At 34.8% G+C, this 19,196-nt stretch overlaps 1 protein-coding gene across 2 annotated transcripts in view; it reads left to right on the top strand.

The window, feature by feature from the left end:
- AKT3 (AKT serine/threonine kinase 3) overlaps positions 1-19,196 on the top strand; it is a 150,974-nt gene that overhangs the window by 104,228 nt on the left and 27,550 nt on the right. For both annotated transcript variants that reach the window (XM_032185287.1, XM_032185288.1), the window contains exons 7-10: positions 3,978-4,043; positions 5,693-5,761; positions 11,856-11,978; positions 13,653-13,781. In XM_032185287.1, the coding sequence (XP_032041178.1) occupies positions 3,978-4,043; positions 5,693-5,761; positions 11,856-11,978; positions 13,653-13,781 (387 nt within the window). The remainder of the gene's footprint in view (positions 1-3,977; positions 4,044-5,692; positions 5,762-11,855; positions 11,979-13,652; positions 13,782-19,196) is intronic.

The following is a 19,196-nucleotide window of genomic DNA, read 5'->3' as shown; positions in this document are numbered from 1 at the left end:
TTAGCTCTTGTGGTTGGTTATAATTTTACTCAGTTTAAACTTGAAGATCATGTACTCTGAGCTCTATTTCTTGAAGTTCTAGAGTTTTGAATCCTGTTTGCACAAAACAACTTGAAAATAGGAATGCTACACACAGTTGTTATCATTATGCAATTAAAATAATCCCAATTACTAATTAAGGTGGTTTTTGAGGGATATGGACCTAATTGAAATTTTTTGAATGCTTGAGGCTAAGAATACTGTTATTCCTAAAGACTGAATGTGAATGGCAACTACTATGTATTATATATATTTTATTTTAAAATATTCTTCATGTTTTTCCAATTTTCCTGTTGACCAATGGAAAGAGAGCTTACAGCATTCTGCAGGCTATTCTATGTTCATTTGTCTGCCTCTCACTCACTATCTAATAACTTTTGAATGTGTTGATCATTCTTGATTAAATTTAATAAAGGAATAGAAACCTCAAAGCGATTACATTTCTTTGAGCTTCATGAAAACCAGCCCCTGTGTTGCTTTTTCATCAACTTGATTCTGATCTAAACCTCATGATTCACTGGAAAATGGTAGATTCCTTTTTTTCCCCATGAGGGTGATAGCAGTTTAGATAGGTTGAAGATTTGCTCAAATTACAATTGATGAAGAATGGGATTTCCAAAAATCAGTAAATGTTGTCTCAGTTTGTTTTCATTAACATGAATAGGGTCAATATCAAATTAATGTTTTGTGCATTTGGAAGCTTAATAAAATAATTAATGCTCAGTAGTAAGATTAGTGAGAAAGTGTAATTAATCCTTACCTTTTCCTTTAACAGTATTGAAAATTATACCAAAAAGTAAAAGTAAATTAGTTAAATAAGAATTAAAATAGATTTTTCATCACAGTGTAAAAAGTCTCTATAGTAGTATACTGCAATGCTATGTATGTCTATTAAAATTTTCCTCATAGATAAGCTCTTAAGTCTACCTCCACAAAATTAACATACGAGGGAAGCTTTTGAACTTGACATTTCATAAAATTGAGCAGATACCTAAATAACTCACATTCATTTTTAAAAATATTTTTAATTTGGGATATTATAAAATGCATTTACAAGTAATGTTCTGTTCTCCCTCCTTTTTAACCTGTAGTCTGAACCTGAGAATGAACTTTTTTTCCACATCACCAATAAAAAAAATTATTGCAGACTAAATTAGATCACTGAAGATCAGAAAGATCAGTAGCAAGTCTGTTCAATTTATTTTCATGTCACTGTTTATTACAAGACTGTCCATCAGATATTAGATAAAGTGTTTTATTCAGTTTTGCTATATCATTGTTAATTTTTTCTTACCTTTTCACTAACTCCTTCATTAATAGATACGCTTCATACTTTAAAGTGGCCATTTATGTTGAAATCTGATGGTGTTAAGAGTCATTGGTTGGGTGAAGACATTGAAGTTCCAGTTTTAGCAGTAAAGCAGAACTTTAACACAGACCTCCTTAGTATGGAATTTTGAATTCCTTCTTTTTCAGTAGTGATACAGAAATGTATTATCCTTTGCTCAGTAGAAGATATCGATGTCACATAGGTTGTCTTGGGTTGTGAACTAAACTGGGTACTTAAACTTTGCAGACGTACTGAAAAATTTTATGAAATTAATGGAATAGAAAAAAATGTAGCAATAAAAACGTAAGTTGAAGTTTACATTGTGTTAAGATTTATTTTTGTTAGGCTAGAAACATCCACTTTAAGTCCTGTGGTTCTTAGGCTTTTTCCTGATGTTGCCTTCAGCCTTTCTCCTTTGTCTTCCACAGTCTGAGCATCTAGAGTATGTGCTGGGTGTGAAGCACAGAGTTGCAAGGTGCAAAATAAGGGTGCAAAAGTTTCAAGGCTTTTCTTTGAGGAGCATATTCCTCTTAGACAGGGGCCCAAGATGAGTAATTTGGGAATTATTAGGAATATTTGTCTATCAAACAATAGAGAGAGAGGGTTCTGTGAGCACCACTCACTGCTGGTGCTCACAGTGGTAGCTGCTACCTCCTGTTCAAACTTTCATGTCTTTCTCAACAACGCAAGACCCAGTCCATTCTCTGGCTCCAGCACCTTCTTAGCAGTTGCACCCTTCCTCCAGTTCCTCCACCCAGCTGGAAATTGTTCATCAGGTCAGTTCACAACTTTCAGGAAACACAGCTGTATACTTAAGGGAGAGAGAGTGAAACTTTTTTTGTTTATTCATATATTTTAGTAAACACAGTGAATGGGTTTCGTGTCCCCCTTACCCCAAGGGGAGAAATATCCACAAAGCAGAGGATGCAACTTATAAAGTTACTTCATATTGCCATTGTTCATACGGAAAACTTCTAAAGATATGCTGAAAAATCTTTAGACTTGCTTTTTCCTTTGAGTGTTTTTTTTGTTTTTCCTCCAGTATGTGGCTGTCTGTATTAGCTACATTCAACATTACGCTGTTATTCAGCTAAATGGCATCATAATTTATTACTGCTAATTCTGTTGTTATTTTTTAACTTCTTATTTTGACAATTTTAAACGTATAATTTAAAACTCCTGACATCTGTGTTTACTTTGGAGTTTAATAATACCTTATCTTCAGAGCAGAGCCTGATAAGCACATACAGGACATTAATGTTATATTGGTGTTATTTGTAGCAATATTAAAGTATGTTCTGACTAAACAAATTTACTTATGACTGATGCTTGAGTCACCAAGTTAGTCTTTAGTTCAGTCTAATACTCAGCTGATGCTTAATGCCACAGTAAATGTCAAAAAATAGCCTTGTGCTTCTCAGGCTTTTTAGGTCAGGACCCCAGCAGCCTGGGGAGAGGGGGATTCCCAACATGTGTTACTCAAAGAGCAGCATAAAACAACCATATGCATATAATATGAACTTCCTAAATTTACTGTCCTCCTCCCTGTCCTCAGGAGCTGCACAAGCCCTCTTCTGTGCCATCCTCTCCTGCTTGCCCCGCCAGGCCTGTGCCTGTGCTCTCTGCAGGCCTGGTGGTGCTGGGCTATACCCTGTCTCCAGGACTTTGCTCCCTCCTTGGAGGCTCCTTCCCACCTCTGGCGTGCCTCCTGCCTGGGGACGGCCATAGGTGCAAGGACGGGCGAGCTTCCCCAGGCACAAATACCTGCCGGGGCCGACTTAGTTTCTTTTCCGTTTGGAAGGGGCTTTTGGTAATCCCTGCCACATAGGCTGAGGGACAGGAGAGCACGTCTGTCTTATTCTGAATTGCCCCATTTTCAAAATCTATCTGGGAATGAGGAAAGTCGTTTCCTGGATGTTTCCCATCTTGTTTGGAGAAGGTCTGCATCCTTGGGGAGGGAGAGTAGGCACTGCCAGCGAAGCACTTCTCGTGTGGCTTCTGTAGGATTTTGTGGGGTCTGAGGAGGGCTTTTGTGTGGTTTCTCTTTAATTTTGGCTGAATGATTTTAAACAAAAACAAACAAACACCAAAACAACGTTTAGAAAACAGAAAAATGTTGTGGCTATTCTTACCATTAGGCTAAATTAGACTATATTCTACAGTTGCCTGTCAGCTACTAACTGTGTATGTTTCGTGCATATTGATTCAACTTGTGTGTACATTGTTCAGATAATGCACATCGGAATGGCATTTTCTGATGACTACATTTTTAAACTATCAAAACAGATATCTTTTTTTTTTTTTTTTTCCTTTTCACTATGCAGTGGGTATAAAGACTTCATTTTAAAGCAATAAAATAGAAGAAAAAGAAAAGAAATTCAAATATGCATAATTGCATGGTGCCAAACTTAGTTTACTTTAAAATGTATTCTCAAAAATTCAAAAATATGAATACTTTTCATTTTTCCTTTAAAGCAAGCAGGTTAATTCATTTTCTAAATCTGAAATATTGCTTTGTTTTTGGAAGTGTTGACTTTTTCCTTGTAGTTAATTAAGTAGGATTTTATATCTTACTTCAAACCTGCTTCTTGTACTTTTTATTTCTCAGGATGAAGTGGCTCATACGCTTACAGAAAGCAGAGTATTGAAAAACACCAGACACCCTTTTTTAACAGTAAGTATGAGGAACTTAAGTTTTAAGTGCAATTAAGAACTTGTAACAGGTAATTTTGAATGACATGGGCATTCCATTATGAACATAATTTATGAACGAGTTTTTTTGAAGTCTTTCTTATGATGATTTATAAAGATGCAACAGCTGTCTGGTATTTACGATATCTTTTATATCTTTAATGTTAAATATGCATTTAACAGTTCAGAAATAAAGTTTTGTAAAGCTTAACTGCACTGAAAGCAAATTTAATCGTAGAATGGAACTGTTGAGGGACTTTTTACGATTTTTGTATATGAACTCTTTTAATAAATCTTTTAGAAGTTATTGATTTCACATAGTTGTCAAGGAAGTAATTTTTGCAAAGAAAACTTCAAATTGTTAAGAATTCAATAAAATGATAAAATACCTATTAGTTCAGCAAAAGCAACCCATGACGCAAGAAAGCTTAAATACCTTCAATATCTGTGTCTTCATGTGGTTAATATTTAATAGAAACAAAATACTGAAGAGAATATGAGAATTTTGATACTACTGACAAATTATGGTTAATAATTTTAATTTTATAACATACTTCCTTCTATGGAAGTAATTCTTACACTCCTGCTTTGGTAATACATTAGAAAATCTTTAAGTTGATTTCAAAATAAATAACATGTTATTCTGAGATAGGAAACTTTTTTTTCTCTACTAAAAAAATGAAAGCATGGCATGGAAGCTTCCTCATGTAGAAAAACATAAACCCTTTAGAAAGGAAAGGATTGCATTTACATTGCTTGGCCAAAATACTCTTGGAAGTTCAGTCAATGAGATATTTAAAAGTTTCTTAAATTAGAATGTAAAAGGTAAGGAGGAGTAGGTGTATTTTCACTGAAGTCAAGCAAAAACGTCACTATGGTTGTATCTTTATATCTTTCTGAGATGAACAAGCGTTTTAGAGACACAGTATTTAAGTTATGTGAGCCTCCTTATGATTTTGTTCTACTGCATTTCTTTTTTTTAGGCCAAACCTGCATCTGTAGATTTTCTTTTGTATCATTTTTCCTGACAAAATCAAATAAATTTTGAAAAGTCAAAAATTGTAATTGATGAAAACATTTGTTACAATTTAAAAATGATATGTAAACAATATATGCATTTGGCACTCTGTGTTTTTAACATTACATACTATGCGCAAATAGAAAGTACTTGTTTTGGAATTGAAAGCAAGCTGGAGGGTAAGATAACTTCAATTTTATTTGGAAGAAGAATGAAAGAATATGTACTCTCAATTGTGTAAATCAACATAATAAGATATTAAAATGATGAAAGTAGATGAATGGTACTATGTATGGCAGTAAGAAATGCAGTAGAAAATTTTGTAGTTTAATAGCTATTTAATATTTTATTATAAAAAGCATCCTGTTTTCATTTTCAGTGGACATGTAACAGAGATGAGGGAAGACATGAAGGTTTTTATGTTAATTCATCTCAAGCTCCAGATAGGTTAATTAAAACAGTGAAAGTTCTCACCAAGAAAGTTCCTGAAAGTTCTCACCAAGTCAGAATTGTCTGCTTAAGAGGATAAAATTAAATTTTGTTACTGTTAAAATGCAAGAAATTGGTTTAATACAAGATGATAATTGGTTTGCTTTTGCTGTTTTCTTTGCAAGTCCTTGAAATATTCCTTCCAGACAAAGGATCGTTTGTGTTTTGTGATGGAGTATGTTAACGGAGGAGAGGTAAGTTTAAAAAACACATTCTGCACTTTTAATGGTAGTGATGCCACTGGGCCACAATTTAAAGGGTGTATTTTTTTTTTGCCATTTTTGCTTTCTAGTATCTTTGAAGTATCTTTTTTTTTTTAAAAAAAATTATATTAAGAAAAAAAAAGACTCTTTAAAGTATTATCTCAAAAACACTTCCCATTCTTGAAAAATTAGACTGTTATATTTTGAAAGATAATTTCACGGGAGAGAAATAATTAAAAATACCTTTTTAATTTAATTTAATTTTATTTTAATTATTATTTTTTTTCTTCAGGTTCTGGTATGATATGGTTTTAATCCAGTGCAAACAAGCTAAAATAGTTTAGGGGTCTTGCTTTTGTCTTAATGTGAAATATGCATTCTTTTCTTTCCTATAGCCATTGCAAGTACCCAGGAGAAAAGAATGGGGTGTTCATGTTTTTCTTTACTTCTTTCCCCTTTGCTTGATATACTCTCTGGAAATTTAAACCTAAGTGCAAAATTTTGTATAGTGTTGTAAACCTTTGTTGTCCTCCAGGTGTTTTACTGAAGAGTAGAGTATCAAAAACTCTAGAGTATCAGTCAAGTGGAATTAAAAATAATTGCAATATAAGAAGAGAGCTTTCATCTACCTTTTGAGTGCCTTTAACTATTCAGATGTTATCTCATTACAACATGAACTAGGGGGAATTTGTTATTTTGTATACTGCATGCTGCATGATAATGTTAAAGGACTAAGCATTTCCTTTATCTTTTTTTATGAAAAAAAAAAGTGTTAATTCAGGAATTGTTGCAACATGATGCTATGTTTTACATTATAATTTTGCTGCATTCTCCTTCAATAAAACTGTCTTCAACTGCAATTCTAATGCCTAAGCACCCGCAGGGTCTTGTGTTCCTTACTTGTCTCATGTTCCTTGCTCTTGCAATTTCTGGGTCCAGTGTCCATTTACATTTTAACTCATCTGTGGCTACCCTATACCATTGGTGGCCAAACATGTTGGTGTGGGTTCTCATATAGGAGGATGTATTGTTCAACTCAGTATGCATGAACCCAGCATCACAGGCATTGAACCATTGTGGCTAGTGACAGTAGATACAGAATTTCCCTCAATGGTTATGGGATAATAACCTTCTATTGAACACTCAGTTGGCTTATTTGGCGTTAATCTTGTATCACTAATACTAAATCAGTGCTACTTACAGGGAGTTTTTAAAAGGACTCCTTGTAAACTAGCTAATTCTTCATAGTCATTTCTGTAATCTCAGGAGATGTACTTTGAAAGTATGTTTTAAACAACAACCTTAGAATTTCTGTCAGAAATTTATGTCAGTATCCTTGACTCTGACCCAGGTGAAAGCAAGAGAAATTCAGGCTTCTGCCTTACTACAGTAATAAAAAGTCTATTCAGTACTAGGAACCTTCAGTTTCTCTTCCTATGATTAGGAAAAAGACAGTAAAATGAGGGGTCCTTGATTTTCATTCTGGAGGAAAATAAGTTGTGTTAAAGTGTGTTACTGCATACAAAACGTAAACTTACTAATTTTCTTTCAACTTGAAAAAAATTATTTTCTTTAGCTAAATATATAGAAACAAAATGTTCGGGGATTTTTTGAAGGAAATTATTCAGATGGAAATATTGACTGAAATTTTTCTTATCCTGGCAACTTTTATAGTTTATTTTCTGCTGCTTAAGGACCCAATCTTGAAATAAGTGTTTTTTAGTGTTACTGTTAGACACTGTGGTTGAAATGTTTAGCAATGTCTATTGATCATAAACTATGTTACAGTATAAAACTAGGATGATACTTCTGGCATTATGTTTACTTCTGAATACCATTGTTATCTTGAAGGAATTACATTAAAGTACCATGTGATTACAGTTTAAGGTTTAAGTTAGTAGTATATTACAATGTTCCCACAACCTTTTGGATGCACAAAATGGGTAAAAAATGTGGCATATGAATTAATTTACTAACAATGGCTCTGTTCTTGGGGAATGCTTTCAGGGTGTATATTTCCCATTTTTGATTTCTGGTATTTTGCTGTAAAGGCTTAAATGCTTTAGGAGTGAAATCTATCACATACATTACTCTACAGGATACACTGATTCAGTTGATTAATAAGTTGATTAACTTCCGTGCTTTGGACTTTCAGGATAATTCCACATTCTATACTCTTTAACTAACTTAATTGGTAATTATCTGTATAATAAAATTAGACTCTAAAATTTGTTCAGATGGTTGCTCCACACCAGGATTCCGAATCATTGTTCTGCTTGCATATTTCTTCTGCGGTTCTTACTTCAATTCATTAGTGAGACAGAACCAAATGTTTTGTTGTAATTGAAAAAGCGTTATTACTGTCTAGAAAAAAACAGAGATGATTCACAAGCTACCTGATGAAAAATAACTGAATATCATTGTAAAATTTGTTATTTTTATGTGGATTGAGTCCTGTTTTCTTTTCCTGAACTCTGCCTAAGAGAGAGTATTCGTTGGCCTTAAATTTTAAATTCTTACAGTCCAAAATACTGGTCCCTGTATTTCTCTGGGTATGAAATTTGCCTAGAAGTTCTATGAAGTCTGAAACGATAAAAAAAAAAATAATTCAAAGTTTCAAGGATGTTAGTTTGCAAAACAATCAAAACTGTAAGCATACGAGTAAGCTTTATTACAGAGCTGAGCAAGCCTAATACACAGTAGCAAGAGCCAGTCATGCAACATTCAGCATACTAACTAAGGCACTAACATTTGTAGAAGTTTAACACATTGATTCGTAAAGGTTGGGTCTTTTACATATTTGGCGTGCTAGGCTCTGCAGTTGAATATGCTTTTATATTTGACTTTTTATTTTTATTTGTAGAGATTTTTCCATTATTTTTTTATTAGAAAAAACACCATGGCAACATTGTTATTCAGTTTTTAAATACAGACATACTAGGAAATTTATAGCTACAATCTTCACTGTAACTATAGCACCCTCATGTATGCCATCAAAAATTATGCACAAAATGGCTTTCTTTGTGCCAAAGCTATTTCTACAGCAATTCTACTGACTTTAGCTCACATATTTAATAACTGTAAATCAATAAATAGTGCAAATGTTGGAAGCTCTTTTCATAACCTGCCATCAGATATCTTATTTTCCTTCCCAGACATAATAAATCCTGTCTTCATGTTCTGACAATTGTAAATGGAGCCTGGTGGCCTAATCATTCCAAAACAGTAAACTATACAATTAGCTGAAAATGCTGGTGTAATTTCATGGAATTAGATTTTTCTATTATAATTCTTAAGGTTGCTTTAGGATCTTTAGCATATGTGTGAGTGTATATGAATTCACTTCTAGCATGCATTATTATACCTAAATAATCATTCTTCATCGAAAACTACTACATATGGTTTGATAACAACTATGCTAGGTGCTATAGTAATACGAAGAATGCTTATGACAACTGACTGTATTAAAATGGTAATGTTTTACTTACAAGATAGTTCATATTTCCCATCAGACACACTGCCCACTCTACCTGCTAGGTAAGTAAGGCCCCAGGTTCCTGCTGTTTCACACATGGTTAGTCACCACTGTTGCTTGTGGATGGAGATGTCAGAATACATGTGCATGTCTTAAAACATTTTCAGGGGCTCTGATTCACAAACAGAGGATTCTGCATTGGATGGTTTTAGTGGTCCATAGTTGTGCTTATGCTAACAGTTCAGATGCATGGAAAGCAGAGGCTGGTCCACCACAATCTGTAGCTGAGTTTTGGCTTTGGTTTTGTATACTGTACTGGGCTGCAGTCGGGGGGTATGCTGGCTGCAGTGGGAACAACTGAGCAATTCCAGTGGCTAAACAGCTCAGGGAGAATAATTTGGCTCTTCACCCAGTTGGAGAACCATATTAACTTACTTCTCCTTAAGCCGCCTCGTGTTCAAAAATTGGTTCTTTCTCAGCCAAGACAATGATGAAAAGAAAGTGGTTTTGGTTGCCTTTTTTTGTTTGTTTGTTTTTGTTTTTACCTAGTCATACGTAAGGGAAGTGCTTAACTTTATAACTTGCATGTGTCCACTTTGTGAGTTACTGGTGGAAGGAAAATTGGAGCATTTGTTACAGACTGGACATACTAATGTGCATTAGTATGAGCTAATAAATTCTGGTTGTATGTAACATTAACATAAACTGACTTGGGAACTCACAATCTCCTTTGCAAATACAGAACAATTGCTAGTTGTTTCTAACTGGTCATTTTACTTTGAATGAATATTGATAGCATTTTGTTGGAAAAAAAAAAAGAAACACTAAAGAAAAATTTTGTCTACACAGTTTATCTACTCATAGATTCATACTGGGACACTTTATAAATGTTGTATTTTGCCTTTTTGGGATGAAGATCTAGTTATTTAATGGTGTTTATTTCCTATGTAAATAAATATCCTGCAAAAATGCATGGAAAAAAAATATATTTATTCTTTACTCAATTTTCTAATATCTGAAGCACTTAATGAAAACAGAGTTGCTTGCTTAGACTCTGTGTATCTTCTGTTTATGCTGGCAAATAAGCTGTGGGATAGTACAGAAATCAGGGTACAATAGGCTTGTCTGATATCAGCATCAGGGGTTGCTATTTAAAGAGGGTATGAGTACTAGAAACAATTGAAATGCACACAAAATAATGATCCCCCTTGTCATGCAGGTATTCCGTTTTTGTACAGGGTATTTTGAGAATTCAACAAGAGATTGAAAGGGTAATGCAGATACAATTAACAAAAATTAAATACTCTCTTTAAATCAAAAGTATATTAAATTATAGTTTCTGTGTGTTTCTCTGAAGTCTTAGGTTATAGAAGGATATACTGCCAAAAGGCTCAATTTAGTGGTAAGTTTGTTTAGCTTCAGAAACAATATACGTTTTTTGAAGTACTGCTGTCAGGAAAGGTGACTTTTACAAGTTTGTAGGACTGACTTTTTTTTTTTTTTTTTAGCAGAGAAATTTAAAAATACACAGTTATGGACACCCTTGTCTATAATGTACAAAATCATGTTTCCTGTATTTCTCTTTTGTTGCTCATTAGTTTTTGTGGTAAAATCAAAACCATCCTGACACGGAGTAAGGAAGGCCTGCTTGGTCTTAAGTAGATTATGGAAATATACTTACTAATCTGTTTAAAGACTTTCCTAAGCATTCTTAACACAGTAAATGCAACTATCAACTTTAGAGTGACTTTGAATTAAATGGACAAATCCTGCTTTCTTGCACGTGCGTGTGTGTTTCATGTTTAGAGTGATGTTTTATCTGAGAAGACAATGATAACCCCACAGAACTTTAGCATCATCTTAGGCTTTTCCATTGCAGATGATGTTATTGAGAATACATAATGACTAATAATTTTCACTGAAAGACTTATGTTAAAGAATTGTTTGTGAAGTATTGTTAATTATGACGTATTGAAAAAGAGAGAAAAAAGAAAAACCAAAAAACAAGGAAATGTCTACGCTGTAGTAAAGAAATACAATAAATGCATAGGTTCCTTCTTATAAGCCCTAAGCAGATGTCTGTTTGCTTTTTCTAATGACTGTAATATCATTAGCATTATGAATTTGCTGTTTTTGTAAAATACCAGTTCACCTGTTCAGTCAAAGTCTGCTGAAGAACTAGACATCCTTACAGTGCAAAGAAAAGTTACTAAATTACTGAAAAACTTAAGGTGGAACCATCATATAGGTATTTTAATGATATTTCTCAATGGCTTAAAATAAAATTTTGAGGAAGTGGTGGAGGGAGAAGCACAGAATGCTGCTGCTGCATACTTTTTTTTCCTCCGGTAACTGAAGGTTAAATGAGTAGCAAACAGAATGCCTTAAACAAGATTGGTATATTGATTAAAACGCTGATTTAACAGCTCGCTTTCTCCCTTTGGAAACCTGGAAAAGATAAGCCAGCTGCTGTCTAAGAGTGCTGAGTGTCCACTGAGAGTATACTATCTATCATCACAATATGGTGATGAGAGGTGTTTTATGTTTGTGTTAATTTCCCCCACTAAATCAGTAATTATTACAATCCTGTCCCTGCTGTTTACCCTGCAGCTGTTTTTCCATTTGTCGAGAGAGCGGGTGTTCTCAGAGGACCGCACACGCTTCTATGGTGCAGAAATTGTCTCTGCTTTGGACTATCTGCATTCTGGGAAGATTGTGTACCGTGATCTCAAGGTAAAAAAGAAAAAAAAAAAAGAAAAAAAAAGAAAAAAAAAGTAATCAAAATTTTGTTTCTGCAGAGACTATTGGGACAAACACGAAGTAATTATAAAGTTGCACTATTCAGAGTTAATGGGGAAAAAAAATCTGTGTTCAGTTTAAAGTTCTAAGTACCTTTATACTGAAGGAATCAGTTTGGTAGATACAGTAGTCTATAGATGGATATATTGCTTGAGTTTTTCCTGAACACAAACAAACCAACAAAAACAACATTCCTTAATGATACCAGTTGAAGGAAATTTAAACTTCCAAACTTTTTTTTTTTTTTTTCCTGTTAATTACAACTTTATTCAGGTTTCAACACAAACCTCAAATATGTTTCCCAGTGTCTCCAAATGAGGGAAATGGGGAATTGGGAAAATGTGACTACATTCTGTTTATCTCATCAAAGAACTATGTTTTGAGAACATTCCCAGAATAGTTCAATAGGAGAAGAATTTCAGCATTAATTTTAAAATTAATGTCTTTTGTATATTGGAAAAGATAATAGTGGAATGTAGTTTGTCTTAGATTTGTTTGTGTATGCAGTTATCTTACTTGCTCTCTTGCCTGAAGTGTCTTTTATATGGTGCTGCAGACACACTATGGGCATGTTTTATGAAAAACAACCCCACTTTCAATAGAAACATTTTCTAACTTACATGGGAGGAACCTCTAATTTCCATGATGAGACCATTTTATTTTTGTGAAAAGCCTAATATATATATTTTTTTTTTCTGTGGGAGATTGTGCCATTATACATTGTCACATTTTACGTGTGCACCAGTGGAGTTCATTCATGAACTCCCTTGTACAGGAACTGAAAACAATGAGGCTGTGGTAGGCAAGTTTTGCTCAGGGCAGTAGACAGAAAACAAGATACCGGATTGCACGTTGGTAGCAGAATCTGTCGCAATAACATGGAGTGCTGTGATCTCTTGGAAAAATATGCAGTTATCTGGCCAAGGAATGATATGATATGTCATGATTTTTTGTTTAAATTCCAAATAAGGAAAGAGTAATTTGAAAAAATTCTTTGCAAGTATACAAGAATTAATTTGCCTCAAGATTTTATTTTTACAATAGCCTCTCTACCCCCAGTTTTGTCTGTTATTAAAAAGACTGTGGAAAATAAAGATATTTTAAGAATTTATTTTCAAAGAATGGGACATGGATATATAGTAAGTGTTTGATGACAACACAGTAAGTAAAATACATTATGATAAATGAAGATCATGTATCAGCAAAGGAAACCTATGAAGTCTTACCAATTGATAGTCATGTTTGTGACCTTGAATTCCTTGATTTTATCTTGAGAATATTTAGAAAATTATTTTTCTTACTTTTTATGGAAGATGCGCCAAACTTGTGAATGAATATAACTTTAGAATGAAAGGCCATGCTTTGAATTACAAGTGATTTACTATTCTAAACTGTATTAAGTAGCATTAAATAGTTATTTAAATTGTATAAGAGTAAACACTATTAAATGCTAGTATGTAATAGATGTTGATTTTTTTTTTTTGGTAAATTATAGACAAATTGAACTGTAAGTTCGTAGCTTTTAAAAAAAAATAAAAAAAAATGATGTAATGCATCAGCCTGTCCTCTTAAGAAATACTAAGGGAACTTTTTTTCCCCAACACACAGTTAGAAAATCTAATGTTGGATAAAGATGGACATATAAAGATTACAGATTTTGGACTTTGCAAAGAAGGAATCACAGACGCAGCAACTATGAAAACATTCTGTGGTACTCCAGAATACCTGGCACCTGAGGTATGATTTAGAATATACTCTTATAATGTACTATGCAATGTTTATTTTTCATTTAATTTTAGACTGCAGTGTTTGTATGATGAAAACTGTTCATTGTAGTGAAGAGCTGACTGTCTGCCTGAATAATACTATACAGTTGTTATTCAGAATTTTATATGCTTGCTTTTAGTGATTTTAGTGATTGTATGTATACTGATGCTGTGCTCCTTAGTGTTTAAAAATGCCTTTAACACGCATTTTCCTTCTCATGTTTGCCTTTCTCTGTTAAAATTTTTATCTTCTGATGATTTCTTCAAAAATAATCTTCCATCTGTCTGTCACTTGGAACATATGATTTTACTTGACTGAGCTGTATAACTAGAGTTTATATAGTCCTAGTGGACCAGAGGGGGGGAAGAGGAAAGTGTTGAGTTTGCTGGGTTTTATCTGAACTCCCCTGACTCAGGGAGAGAGTGTTGACATTTGAGATATTTCTGCTAAAAAGTTGAGTGTATCAATCCCTGAACTGGTTGAGGTAGGCACCAAGAACCAGCGATCTCCTAGTATGTATGCTGAAGTGCCATCCCAGATAGTACAGCTCCGTCTTTACTATTAGCTAGTGCTTGGAGTGCAAAACATCACACTTCTTCAGGATTGCCAAAAAGATAGACACAAGGATGTTGTTTTGGTTCCCTTCATAACTCTGGTTTGGCCACTCCAGAATCTGCTGTGAAAGCTTGTCAGTCAAGTAATATGCTCCAATATTAGTGCTGACAGCTCTGCTACTGATGATGCCTATTGAAAAAAAAAGCCAGGGAAGCACACTGAGCATTGGGTTTTTGTCCTCTCTGGTTTCAGTTAACATGTACTGACTGTGGTGCTAGGAGAGGTCATTCTGCCTCTCCCCTGAGGCTGTGAAATTGCAGCATGGTATTAACATGAGAGGCAGCATTGTTTCTTAATGCCAAGGATTCTGTGGATCCTGAATAAGCCATTAGTTCCATTCTCATCTGTATTGAAGGATCAGGAATGGACACAGTACATACCTGATACACAACTTTCTATGTAACTTAAAGGACTTTACAGAGTTCTTCAGCCTGTAAGTTCTTTTTAAGAAGCATTCATCAAGGGATTCCCCACCTCTTGCAGCAACACAGTGCTACCAAAGTTTCTATCCAAAATCTTCTTTGAAGAAGAATATGCCTTAGTTTAAAGAGAGGGAATTAAGTGTCACTGGTTCAGCATGGCTCTTCACGCTCCTGCTTTTGGGAATATTGAATCCTGAGCAGCAGTAAGAAACCCTGGAGCCTATTTGAGCAAGCTGGTTTAGATTGCCTTTGAATTCTCATTCTGAACCTTACAATTAAGGGATGTGTAGGAAACAGGTAAACATCACCTTCAGGATACCATTGGCTGGATACGAAGATCTAAGAATGGACAGGTTTGAGGGTCTGAGAGTGTTCTGAAATGTCTTAAAGCAAATTTAAAGTCTCCTTCAGTTTTTGCTCAGGGAAGAAACTGAAACTGCTAATAGTTGGTTATGAGTTTAACATGGTATGTAGAATTAATGAAACCACCTTGCATCATAGCAAGATCTTTTGATACATTCTTTTTCTCTAACTATAAAGTAAGTATTGGCATTCTTAGGAGCCCCTAGCTTTCTGTCTCCATCTTCCTTAACTGTTTCAGCAGTGAAGAGAAATATGAGTAGTCATACTCTCACACTACAAGTTTGAAGAACTTAAATAATTTTGGTTAAGTGTGTTTGTTCATTTCAGCTGTCTAGTGAGTCATCGCCTGCTCTAGTTGTGAAGGCAAACTCACCCATGTTGGTCTCTTTTGCAGAACTCCATCTCACAGATTCCAGGGAAGACTTGGATGCGGATTGTTGTTCTCTTTGATGATGTCTGACAGCACCTTTGCGTTTAGTGCAGGGGCACTTGAAATTTATCTGAATTTGTAGATTCCAGAGCTATTCGTGTCCTGCTTTGAATCCTGGCTGCTTAAAAGAAGTTTCACTTCCACTTGTTTGGCATGGTACAGTGGCCACTCTTCTTGTGTTCCATACCCAGAATCTGTTCTAGAAGAGCACAAGGGATGATACTATCATCTCTGGCACAGACCACAGTTGTCATTGCCAGCTCTTATCCCCTCATTGTCTTCTTGTCAGCAGTCCTGAAAACTTTCTCAAAGATGCAAATATCCTGTTCAGTTGCTTCCATCTACTTTTCCATCTCTCACTTTTGGAAACGTTAGCTCTCTTCTATCAGACTAGACAAGATTTCAGTTATTGATGTAGCATGAGAAGATTCAACACCTTTATCAGCACATTCTTATTTGAAAGGGTGAAGTTAGCAGTAGAGGAACACCATTAGAAAAAATAAACCTTTCCCTTTGAACTCTCTGCTGCTGCAATAGCATTTACCAGTTGCTCATGTGAGACAATTGTGTCTATTTTCATACCTGGGAGATCTGACTGATAACTGGACCGTGATGAGACGGGGTGCTCCATCTTTTCATGGGCATGTGTCAGGGAAAGAACACGCAAAAATCACTTCTTGTAGGTCAGGCTACAGAAATCATTACCAGATGACAAACACTGTTTTTTGTTTGTTTGTTTGTTTGTTTGTTTGTTTGTTTTTGACAAATTGCAGTTCATACGAACTTAATGTTACAGCTGGACTTTAATCCTTTTACTATGGTGAATTCCTGCTTGTTTATCCCAAGACAAATGGCAGCATATACTTATATCTTACTGGTCATGGTGTGTGTAAAGGCAGTACCCTTTCTTCACTAGCAAGGTATTCTCCAGTTATGTAGAGACTTACATTCAGCATCTGTACTTTTAATAATACCTTTTCATCCTCTATAACATTCAGAGATAGCCCAAGGTTCCCGTGTATCAGCCAGGAAGCAGTTGATTGACCCAGAAACTGTTGCACTGTCAAGAAACTACATCTAGTCTGAGAACTGATTTAATATTTTTGTTTATATGCACTCAGTGTTATGGATTCACTTGGTTTTCTGAATGCTTTGTGGACCATTGTTTGAGGCAGAGTCCTGCTTGCTGTCTTTTTGTGAAAGACAGACTGCAGTCACTTCAATGGGAAAAAATGAAGTAGCAAATCCTGTGTAAGGGGGCTTTGTTCTTACATGACCTTCTTGCAAGTGCACGTGTCCCAGTGGATCCATACAGAATTATTTTCCTTGGTGATTTCAGAATTGCTCTTAATCAGAAAGTAAGTGTACCTGTTGCTGTATTTTGCTTGGAAGCCTTATGCCTCTGGGACTGTCCCATCCAGTGAGGAATATACTCTTTCATTTTACATTGATAAGACCTTTTATACAGGACCCCAAGACTGACTACTGATGTCTGGCAGAGCCAGAAGAATGTCCATGCGAGGATAAATGGATAGTGGGTCACGGGAAAAAAACTTGTAATGAGATTGCCAGGCTGGAACCAGTTTTGCATCACTGGAGCTAGAATTACTTTTCTGGACAGTCAATGATTTATTGTTCATGACAACCACCTAGAAGTGTATGCATACCTTCACCAAGCACTGTGCTGTTACAGGGGTGTGCAGGGCTTCAAGCTAGGTGGCCTATGTGTACATTCCCTTCCCACTCTCCTCTCTTTGTCCTTCGCTGTTACTCAACCCTGGTATTCTACAGTTCAAAGAAAACTAAAATAACATTGACTGTGCTTTGTCTTAGATAATCATGTACCAAGAATAAAAAGGGGTAGGTTATGAATGCATCCTCTAGGCAGAAAATGGTTACTACTGTCAAATAGCAGGGCTTAATATATTTACAGTACAGATGTATGTTTTGGTCACAGTTACTGAAGAACGAGTAACTTTTTATTTGTGAAATGGTATAGGCTTTTGAGAACAATTTGGTTATCTGATTAATAATGAAATTCTTCATTACAATTAAATTTCATTATCAGTTGAAAATCTTTTGCAGTTTTGCAGTGGCAAAGGCAGGACAGGACCGTCTGTGTTTTCCAAACAGTATCATTTGCTTAATAAAGAAAGAGTAAAACTGAGAAAGTACTTGTACTTGTAAACATACCTTTGAGACATTTAAAAGCAGTTCGGATTTTGATGGTTTACAGTTGATCATCAAGGATCAAAGACTTGTTAATAAAGATACAGACCTCTAGAGTCTACTTTCTTTAACAGAATATTCATGAAATTAAGCTACTTGGGCAGAGAAATAAACGTTCTTGTAGCTCCAATCATGTATAAAGGTAATTTCTTATATGAGATTATACTTTCTGAGTTTCAGCTCAAGCCCTTACCAGCAAGTATAACAGCAAACCCTTAGCAAGAGTAGGGCAGTCACTGTGGTACTAATTTTTGGTGTCATGGGAGATGTGAGATGAAATATCAGAAATTAATTTTGTATCTTTTCACTAACAAGAAATGGGATGTTTTGGCTATGAACAAGACTGTAAAAGACTTCCATGCTTATTCAAATGACTCATCGTAGATATTGATGCTTAATGATATTGGTGTGTTTCTCCATAACAGGAAAATGGTAGAACCTCGTTAAGTTTAATCCGTGTAGAAGCACAGAGTAGATAGATGAATACATTCCTGCAAGAACAGTAGTTTTTATTTAAAAAACAATCAATCAATCAAACAAACAAAACAGCAAGACCACTTTAATATAGTTTATGCAGTTTATGATCACTTAAAGCTATACAACAATAAATAAGACAAGAGTAGATTCATACTTTTGTCCATAGGCATAAAAAGGTCTGTATGCTTTATAACTTGCTTTATAATAAAACCATTGGATGGTTACATTATGAATATGTATGAGATGAAAGACATGTTAAGATATGTTACCTGAAACTTGTTTGGCTTCTTTATTTTTTTATTTTATTTTTTTTTTAATCATATTTCTATTAGGAAAAGGAGTAAGAAAGCTCATATGTAATCAGTTATTTCCCTGAATGTTACCTCATAAAAATGAAAGGTAAAACTCTTCCATCAAGAAGCAACCACTGTCTTTCCTCACATTTCACTTAATTTCTTATTTACAGCTTTTACTTTTTGGAAGGATATGGCTTTGTTGTGTGAGTGAACCAGAATGTAGAACTTGGCCATTGAAGGTCAGTGGCTGAGTTTAAGCAATGGGAAGCATGGTGCCCTGTGTTGCAGGCACAATCTGAATCAGAGTAATTTGTCTTGCAGATTTTGTCATAGCAAGAAAAAACTTTTACCATGTTTTACGGTAATTGCAGTTGAATTTTTACGGAATGTTGTGGTGCATGCAGATTATATGGTGACAGAGGCAGAAAAAGCATTTTGTCACCGCTGCAGCTATACATTTATTTCATTCTTTTAGCACTTGCTTATATTGGATCAGGCTACTTACCAAAGGCAGTCTGGTAAATTTTTGTACTGAGAATAAGATGATCTAGCA

The sequence above is a fragment of the Aythya fuligula genome, chromosome 3 (assembly GCF_009819795.1).
Source record: "Aythya fuligula isolate bAytFul2 chromosome 3, bAytFul2.pri, whole genome shotgun sequence".
In the NCBI taxonomy this organism is placed as follows: domain Eukaryota; kingdom Metazoa; phylum Chordata; class Aves; order Anseriformes; family Anatidae; genus Aythya; species Aythya fuligula.
Note: the sequence above shows the minus strand (reverse complement) of the source record. Positions and strands in the feature narration are given on the sequence as shown.